The sequence below is a fragment of the Tarenaya hassleriana genome, unplaced genomic scaffold, assembly GCF_000463585.1.
Source record: "Tarenaya hassleriana unplaced genomic scaffold, ASM46358v1 Cleome23, whole genome shotgun sequence".
NCBI lineage: Eukaryota > Viridiplantae > Streptophyta > Magnoliopsida > Brassicales > Cleomaceae > Tarenaya > Tarenaya hassleriana.
The window spans coordinates 1,992,034-2,002,279 of NW_010965625.1; the positions used below are offsets into that span (position 1 = coordinate 1,992,034).

The window sequence follows — 10,246 nt, forward strand, 5'->3', positions numbered from 1 at the left end:
ATCCGTGTTGGTCCCAAAAACTGATGTTAACGTGTCTATGTAACCAATTTTAAATGATTTTTTGCCACATCAGTATTTTTTGGATCAAAAATTAATCCAATTTAAAAATAAATAAATTTAATTTTTAAAATTAGTTACATATACACGTACATCAGCGCCAACGTAGATTTGCATGTTTTTTTTTTCTCATTTGAAATCTTGGACGCATTATTATTTTGATTATTGCTAACCTTCTGAATATAGAGAGAAGCGGGTCTAAGTGACAACAGAAATCGGGCAAACATCAAAAGTAACAAAAAAAAAAAACATGTTGTCGCCTGCTTATCACAAAATCCCATCCGAAGTGAAATACCACAATAAAAAAAAAACTAAACCATTAAGAGTGGACAAAAAAGAATCACTGCAAGAGAAGAGATTCCACATCTTAAGCCACGACCGGAATCTCGGTCTCTGGTACGGGGACTGCAATGGGTTGGTGAACAACCTGCTGCACCGGAATGTTAGCCGGTCCTTCCTCGTCCTTGGGTGCGTGGATGGTGACCTGGTCGGGAAGTGGGGTCTTCGGACCATGCTTCCCCTTCGGATCCCAATCCAACATAATCTTGACCTTGATACCGAGAACACCCTGAAACAACATCACCCGGATATAACGTTACAGATTGAGACAGTTATGAGCGAATTCATGAGGTGTGCCATTGACAGGGGGGGGGAAGAGAAAAAACCTGTCTCAAAAGGACATGTCTGACGGCTGAGTCAATGTAGTCTTTGCATGGCTGACCAGAGGAGATCATGTATCCGTCTTTGAACTTCATTGATTTGGCACGTTGAGCTCTAAGCTTTCCGCTGACAATCACCTGTCAAATAAAAAATCTGACTTCAGAATGTGATCATCGGAATAAAAGGGTATTTGATGGAACTCGAAAGATAATTGAACGGAAGAGGTGAAAACGCACCTCGCAACCCTTGGCACCGCTCTCCATGACAAATCTCAAGACACCATAGCAAGCCCTATATCAATAATGATTAAGGAACGGACAAAATCAGACCAGTACTAAGGTTTTAATTGATCAAATCATAGGACTGAAAGCCTTAAAATTTAAAGCACAAAACATCAGACACACATTCAGGCAAAAAAGAACAATAAGACACAGGATTTAATCATCCAACTACAGCATGATCTAAGATTTAGAACCATGACTTGCGAACAAAAAACATACATTAATCAAATTACAGTGTGCCCTCTGTATTGTTACAGCATGAAAGAAAAGACTTTCATACGAATGATGGCAAAGGAAGGGCTTATATCAATGTTGTCATCTTCCGACACAAAATCGGTACAGCAGCAACCTATTTGCTTTATAGATGACATAAACAATGAATCTCGATGCATAAAAACATACATTGGAGCATATTCACTGGAGACACAAAGCCAGACTGACAAAATCCAACTCAGTATGTTCACTCACTGGTTCTCCAACACAAACCACATGCAAATTTTAAGAGGGTATAGATAACACCTGACAATACGATTTGTGTCATGGGTGGACATTTACCGAGATGAAACAAGTAATGCACAAACACATTCATCAGATTAAACAATGTCCCCTCCATAGAGCTACAGCATGAAAGAAAACGCTTTCACCATAACTATGCCATGGAGGAGCTGATACTAATGTTGTCACCTTCCGACACAAAATTGGTGTTGCAGTAACCCATTTGCTTTGTAGATGACCCAACAAACGATCTTTCATGACTAAAGCCACAGTCAAATTGGACGTGACAGGAAAAACTCAGAGACCACCAAAAACACTGCTGAGGAATCAGACTAAGTAAAACACTAATTAACACGACAAAAGCAAACACAAACAAGTCGTACCTACGAACAGCAAGACCGCCCAAGAGCTTGTAGCGGAGAGACTCAGCCTGAGCGATGGCACAGAGACCTCTGTTGTTAACTTTCTCAGCATAAAGCTCAACACTGTCCTGAGGGAATCTGAATCTCTTCTGAACAAGGGATGTGAGTTCCCTGATTCTCCTTCCCTTCTCACCTAAATCCCACACACTCAACATTTAATTAGAGAAAACGTCGAACGGATCTCCAGAAATCGGAAAACCCAGATAATTCAAATCAACCAATCATAGATAACTGTACATTGCAAACAACGGCATCGTACGCCAAGGAGCTCGTGCGAAGAATATATCAGGGAAAATGTCAAGGAATTTTACGACGTACCCAGAACGTTTTGGGTACGGGTGGCTCTGATGATGATCTCGGTACGCATTGGAGTAACTCTGACCTCAACACCGGAGTACCCATCTTCGGCCAGCTCTCTGGTCAGAATCTCGTTGAGCTCGGCGAAGAAAACTCCGTCAGCGACGAACTAAAAAAGCCAAATTCACGAGGAGAAAAGTCTCTAAGAATCGAAAATCTATCAAAAACTTTGAACAAAGAGAGATCAAATAACAGATGAACAAAATAGCACTCACCTTCCTCTTCTTGCTGATCTGAGTTGCCATTTTCTAGGGCTTTGGAGAGATCGGTTGACAAAGCGAATGGAATCTGCGGTGGAACGAGAACTCGGAAGGATATTATAAGTGAGAACACGTGATATATATACTCCTAAGGAATTAGGGTTCTTCAGATAAGAAAGGTTTTGTTTGGAAACGGGTGTGAGCCTGACCCTCGTGAGGAAAACAAAACGCAACGTTTCGAAAGTTTTTTTTTTTTGCTTGAAAATATTTTTCGGCTATTTAATGGGCTTTAAATTAATGGCCCGTATATATTTCGGCGTATTTAATATTCTTTAATGGGCCACCCAGTGGAATTTTAGATTAATGGGCCTAGTTTTGAGCTTGGGTGATTTGGGCCTAACTCACAGCACCAAGTTCAGTAAAATTTCTGAAGGTAGGGGCGGGTTTTGGTTCATTTATATTCCAGTTCAGTTATTTTGGTTTTTATATTAATTTTGAATTGGTTTGATTTTATTTCGATTCGGTTTAGTTCGAATTTATTGGTAAAAAACTCATTTCTTTTAAAGAAATTATCAGTTTTTTCGATTCGGTTCGATTTTGTTTGGGTGTATTCGAATTTAGAGAAATAGTAATCGTTCAGTTTTTATGTCAGATTCGGTTTGATTACGGTTATATTTTATTCGGTTCGGTTTAATTGGATTATTCGGTTAATAACCAAAATGATTATCATAATTGAACAAATATAGTTTATTTAAAATTTAAAAAAAAAAACCCAAACTCTAGAAAGTCAAATCTAAATTGAGTCGGAATATATATGAAACTAATTAGTATGAGGACAAATTTTAGTATTAAGGTGATTGTGGGAATTTTAATAAATAGGTTCACAATAACTTTTTTTTGAATCCTTGTGTATTTTTTATTATCGAATGGAGATTCTTTTTAAAAAAAAAAATTATAACAGAAATTAATTTAGCCCGTCACTAGAATCTAACCCCGGATCGTGTAACGAGGAAGTAGAGCACCGACCATTGGGCCATGTCGAATAAACTAGGGTTCCTCCCATTCACGTCCATTATTTTTCACATGTTTTTGTCCAAAATAGGAGTGGACTATATTGGACAAAGAATTTAATCTAAACCCTCGCATCATGAAAATTTAATTATTAGAACCAAAATAAATATTTTTGAATAAATATACTTATTCTGAATAAAAAAACAACTAATAAATTTATCCTCTTCAATATAAAATAGATAAATAATATCCAATATTTTAGGGTATTTTTAAAAGATATATGTAAAGATCCAAAATATAAAAAAAAATACTTTTTTTGTTGTTGTTGTTGTATATATAAGACTAAAATATTTGTAAAAGACTAAATTATTTATAGTACTATATCACGTTTGAAAAAAAAAAAGATAAAGGTAGATACTATTTTTTTTCTTTTTATTAGTTATGGTCACATTAAATAAAAAATAACAATCTTCATAAAAAAATAAAAATAATAATAATAATGATAATGCAAAAATAGAAAATGGTTGCTTTCCGCCGTGATTGGGAGTGGTTGGAACTAAAGACGATAGATAGAACTATAAAAAAGGCAAAGATTCCGATCTCACATGCTATGTTTTGTATTTTTTTTTTTGTCGCATTTTATTAGTTTTTTTTTTGAATTTCTGATTTGGTCCTTTTATTTGGTCCTCCTTTAAAAAAAAAAAAATTTGTGATTTTGTTACCTTCATTCAATAAAATTATTATAGTCCCTAAAATACTCTCATTCTTTTTAAATTCAAGATTTTGCTAATAAATAGTTTTTTCGATGATTTCTATATTATTATTTTTTTGATAACGGAGGACTCCTACCTGCTACCCTTCGGGCGCGCTGACTAGGTAAACCTCCCACCCGAGAGCAGTCTTTGTATATGGATCATATAAACTCAGAAATTACTTCCATCCCCACCAGCCAGGAATCGAAGAATGATTTCTATTATGTTTCAAAGTAATTATTAATTATATTTTAGAAAATAAATATAGAAGGATCGATAAGAAAAGAAATTTGTTTGTATGTCCTTTTCGCAGTGGACACTTTCTCTTTGAGTTATAGTTTCAAATCATATAAATTTCGAATAAAAATTCTGCATTACGATGTAATGATAGAAGTTAGTAAAAACTTAATTCATTATTATTAAATAGCAGAATTTAATGACTATGTATTATCATTAATCTTAGGGTATGAATAGACGAATCATTCTATATAGTGTTAGATGAGAGGTTTAATTAATGTTATAGAATTGGATTGTTGGTCCAAAGTTGTATTGAAATTGTTATAACTATATATACATGTTGATTATAATAGAGATGAGTTATGAAAATATATAAAAAAAAAGACGTGATTTTTTTATATTTTCACATAACATACATCAATATAGATATGCATATAAAAGATAGATGATTCTAAATATATTTTGTTGGTAATCGGATATTTTGAATCCAGACCTAAACTAATTTCGGGATCGATAATAATGTAATTTGGATTATACGTCCATTTCTTAAATATGAGATTTGAATTCAGAACGTGACAGATTTGATGATTCCAAAAACTGAAATGAAGCAAACTCGAATTCGAAATCCTATGCATTTAAAATATTGTTAACGCGTTATGCATTCCAATTTTCCGTAATTATATATATAAATAAAATTGTTAGTTAAGATAATAGGGACAATAAAGAACCTCTATTAACGAATAACGAGTGATGGTGATGATGATTCCTAATGGTCTTCGTTATATAATTTTGTCCTTGACTTGTCTTCAACAACGCTTCTTTTTTTTGTCGTGGAGTGACGATAAAACCCAATAAAGTATTTTTTTCGTTTTTTATTGATTTATTTTTAATTCAGTAAGAGAGTGTGTGTGTGTGTGTGTATATATATATATGACCATGTATTTTTTTTAAGCTTTTCCAATAAAGCCAATTAAGTTCATTTTGCCCATCTTTGCAATACTTTTTGATCTTTTGTCCAATTTTTTTTTATAAAATAAATTGAATTTATTTTTCAAGCCTTCGTTATTCTTTTATCCATAGAGAGATTATCAATATAAATATTTATGTATTATATTAAGTTTAATATGTTAAGACATAAATATTGACTATGACATTGAAACCATTGACTTGTATGTTAAATATCTCTAATGGAGGACGAATTGTATTCCCAATAATAACATTTGCTTAGATTTACTTTTGGTGTATCTATTCACACACAATATATCATTTTAACAAATCATTGGTATTTTGATGCGAGTGATGAGATACATTATCGGTACAAGCAAAATAATCGGAATTTTTTTTTTTATCTAATTAGATTAATTTTGTGTTGTCTATACAAATGTGTCAAAAACTATGTGGATAAAACCTTTTAAGTATCTTTCTAAATTCAAATTTTAATAATTTGTTATAGTATAAATATTTTCTTAAAATTTTCCATCAGCTCGTTATATAGTTTGGTAAATTTAAATATATATATATTGGTTATGATATTGATACATATATAATTATTGCAAAAACCTAAGATGAAGAGGAGACGATGGGTCCCACTAGAAAAGTCACCTGCTCATGTGAGATCCAGACAGCATAGAAGAAGAAAGATTGGACTGCAGTGCAAGTGAGGCTCCTGCATATATATCTCATTTCCTCATTTATTGCAAATTTTTTTACGAATATTTTTATTTTATTTTCATTTTACGATAAGGTTGAGATATTTCATTTTGTTAGATCCTATTAAGCTCGAACATCATGATGATGATACTATCATCATCATCATCATTATAATAAAACTGAGTTATAAAGTGAGGTTTATACATACATATGTTTAATATTTTTTTAAGTATTAAGGCATACTATTCGGACTTAAAATAACTAATATAAAATTGAAAAAATCTGTTGTTTTGCGACAACTCGAACCGTTTACATTTTAAAACATTTGTCACGAAAAAACAATTAGAATAATCGAAATTTAAAGTTCATTCATATGAAAAAGCCATTAGCGATGCAAATATATATATATATCGCTAAATCCAGAATATCCACAGTATTGATCAATAGACATGGAAAAGACGAGCTTTGCATTATCATCCCTCGTGAGGTTTGGCCCATCCTCGGATTCAAATTTTAAGTCATGATGGTTACATTTTTATTTTAATAACTCAAAATATGTGATATATATAATTAATAAATTAAGTACGTAGAGGTGTATGTATATGTATGACATGAACGTGGACAACTGTTCATAGGGCGATTAAAGGATGACAAATAAGGGACATGGGTTTAGGTACACAAAACTAGAAGTGATGTACAATACTTTATGGAAAAAAAAAATGACATTTTATTACTAATGATAATTGTCCGATATTAAGCGTTATTTTTAATAATTAATCGCTTTTTTCTCAACTTTGGACTTGGAGGCATCAAACCGTAACCTTTTTTTTTTTACATTAGAAAGTCAAAATTCTTATGAGGGTTAGAAATTCGAAAATTTTTATATTTCAATCTTGTCATTTAATTGTTTATTTTTTTACAATATTTTATTTGGTCTAAGTTATATTTTATTTCAAAATGCTCATTAACTCAAACCTCTTCCCCAAAAAAAAATATTATTTTTCATCCTTTTATATATTTAATTTGAATTTAAACAGCATAAAATTTGTAAAAATTATATCCAATTCATGTGCATTTATACATTGTTTGATATTATTTCCTCTCACTCAAAGATATCTTTGTGTTCAATGTCTTAAAAATACAAGATACTATACTTCTCTTTATTTCCCAAAAAAAAAATATTATTTTTCATCCTTTTATATATTTACTTTGAATTTAAACAGCATAAAATTTGTAAAAATTATATCCAATTCATGTGCATTTATACATTGTTTGATATTATTTCCTCTCACTCAAAGATATCTTTGTGTTCAATGTCTTAAAAATACAAGATACTATACTTCTCTTTAAATTGGCTCTGCTACCCAACAACAATATTTAATTTGCCTTTAAAATACCATTAAATTTTCAAGTTAGAAAGGCTCATTATTAATTAGGACCTTGACGAAATTGCCAATCTCTTTATCAATTTTACAAGTACAGATGCAGAGAAATCATTAGAATTTTGATTAAATTTTAAATATAAAAAAATTATAAATCACAGAAAGGATAGAAAATTGCACAAAAAAGAAAGGAAACTTTTGGGGAACATTTATTTCTAACATAAATGAGAGAACGAAAAAGATGGGAAGTGAGGATCTAATGGCTGTGAAGACTAAACAGTTCACAAGTACACACACCAATGACGCATGAAGCTACAGAAACTTGACCCCATATGTAAATATTATGATTCTACTTTCCACCCCTCAATTTTGTAATTCTTCTGCATTTACCCACAGTAAAAAAGAATTGACAGAAATGACCCCCAGAATGTCATCAAACAGGCCTGATTCTCTTTTGCCCTGCCTTGCCTCCTGCGCTCGAATCTCCCTCGGACAAAGCGTCCATCGACTTGGAGAAGTTGTTGGAAAGATCGGCGTAAAGATCCGCGACTCTCCTCATGTTATTGTTGAGTTCTCGGATCAGACCGACGTTTCTTCCGAGGTTATCCGGGATCTTGGATTCGTGATTCTTGTTAATCTCATTGATTAGCAGCTTGTTCTGGTCCAAAATGTTCTGAACTTGGACAAAACTCTTCTGAAATGTCTGAAGAATCTTGCCATCAAACTGTGCTCCATTGAACATGTCACCCTCCATTGATAATATATAGATATTCCCTCTAATATCTGTAACCTAAGCATATGATACAAACCCATCATCAATCATATATAGCAAGACTCGTATAATGATTCAAAAGAGGCATGATTAATAACATTTCTTCTTATTATTTTTTTTTAAAAAAAAATGGAGGATAAGAAAGAATATCACAAGTGCACAAACTAAACCAGACAAAGATATATCCAAAGAGGCTTTGTCTTTGTTTAGTCTGCTTTTTTTTGTGCCCATATGAGACAAGAATTGCTGTTGTATATATCATCATGTCTTTCATGATTTTTTATTTTTATTTTACCAAAACTTCTCCTCAAGAAAAAAAAATAAAAATAAAAAAATACAATCAATATAAATAATTGATGAATCAATGATGCAGATCAATATCATTACTTATATAAACCCCATATATGTATGTATGTATGTATTTTGGTGTTGGGTATTGTAATCACTTGTACACGAACTATGATATATGATTCCATGTGCAGACAAAAAAAGCATAGATTATTTCCACAAAAAGGAACTTTTTCTTTGGGTACTGCACATAAATTCACACAAAAGAAAACCACTTTATTTTGGTTGTAATTATGTATGTATACATGTTCATACAGAAGATTTTCATGGTTGTTAGTGCCATACAAAAATAGGAATTCTATGCCTAATAACAATCTTTAATTTGCGACTTTTATAATTTAAATCGGTGGACCGTTTGTTTAAGATAATTTAGACTTTTGGGATTAAACAAAATATAAATAGCAAAAAAAGGGTTTTTTTTTGTTTGCCCTAAGAAGAATCTGAATACCCAAAACTACGCAGTCAATGATGCAGAGACAATGAGCCATTTGTGGGTTCTGCTTCTGCTTCAGACAAACCTCATTACTATTCTCACCCAATAAAACCATGAAAAACTATTACTTTCCTTCCTTTTTTATTTTTATTTTTATTTTAAAAAAAAAATCACATTTTCTAATATTTTAAAAAAAAATGTATTAAACACAAACGCATACATGCCATGTATATGTGTATGTATGTACCCATAAAAAATGGCTGATGGTGATTCCAAACACCGAACTATAATATTTTATCATACGAAACTCGTACTGTTATATTTATTCAATATTTAATGTTTATGAGTTATTTTATATAATATTATGTTACGTTATGTGATAAAAATTGACCTAATTTTCATTTTAAGGGAAAAAAAGAAAACGAGGAAAGGCTGAGAGAACAAATCAGCGAAATCCGAAAATATAAATAAATAAAAACTCGCCAAAAAAAGATAAATATTTATAATAATATATGAGAAACTCATCTGGATTAAATTAAAAATTATGAAATAGAAATTAACAAATATTAGAACACATCAAAAGCTCGGACAGGAACAGAAGAACAAGGAGATGAGATCTTGGATTAAGTTAGAACAATTAAGCAGAGACAATAATCACGACAGAAACAATGGAGACAAAAAAAAAAGGAAAATAATGAAAAAAAAAATTACGATACCTGGAAAAAGTCTCAGGACATTTATACGGTCGGAGAGAGAGGAGAGAGAGAGGCGGGGATCTGCACAGGAAGGAGAGCGAAGATCGCCGATCGGACAGACCGAACCGAATCTCGCGGACAAAAGTTTCGGCTTCAGTTTTTTCTCTCTCTGATTTGATTTTCTCGGAAAATCTGTGTAATTTTCTCGGAGGGAGAGAGAGAGAGAGAGAGAGAATAAGGAGATTTGACAGTCACGCAAAAGAGGACCCTCAGAGAGTGTTTTAAAGATGGAATATATATCCAACCTCTTCTGGTTTTATTTAGATTCGAAACTTTATTACTATTTTCTCCATTATTTTATTTTTCTTTTCAACACATATTTCCGGTATATATACATATTCTACCAGAGATGAGCATTTCGGTACGGTTGTTCGAAATCAAATCTTATTGAACCGAAAAATGTGCTACTTTTTCAAACCGAAGCGTTCAAAATT

General features: G+C 32.0%; 2 protein-coding genes across 3 annotated transcripts; both read right to left on the reverse strand.

Moving 5' to 3' along the window:
* Positions 1–240: 240 nt before the first annotated feature.
* Positions 241–2,597, reverse strand: LOC104815324 (40S ribosomal protein S3-1-like). The gene is made up of 6 exons (XM_010543676.1): positions 2,488–2,597; positions 2,234–2,381; positions 1,877–2,048; positions 954–1,008; positions 723–854; positions 241–625 (listed from the first exon to the last, which is right to left on the reverse strand). Exons 1-6 carry the CDS (start codon positions 2,515–2,517, stop codon positions 425–427), a joined length of 738 nt encoding a protein of 245 aa, XP_010541978.1. The 5' UTR covers positions 2,518–2,597; the 3' UTR covers positions 241–424.
* Positions 2,598–7,690: 5,093 nt separating this feature from the next.
* On the reverse strand, positions 7,691–10,031 carry LOC104815325 (protein ELF4-LIKE 3). 2 transcript variants are annotated; one of them, XM_010543678.1, is made up of 2 exons: positions 9,774–10,031; positions 7,691–8,287 (listed from the first exon to the last, which is right to left on the reverse strand). In XM_010543678.1, the coding sequence occupies exon 2, from the start codon at positions 8,256–8,258 to the stop codon at positions 7,938–7,940; it is 321 nt and encodes a 106-aa protein (XP_010541980.1). In that variant the 5' UTR covers positions 8,259–8,287; positions 9,774–10,031; the 3' UTR covers positions 7,691–7,937. The 2 variants fall into 2 exon arrangements, with proteins under 2 accessions (XP_010541980.1, XP_010541979.1); XM_010543677.2 differs by having other exon boundaries at positions 7,691–8,294.
* Positions 10,032–10,246: the final 215 nt, after the last annotated feature.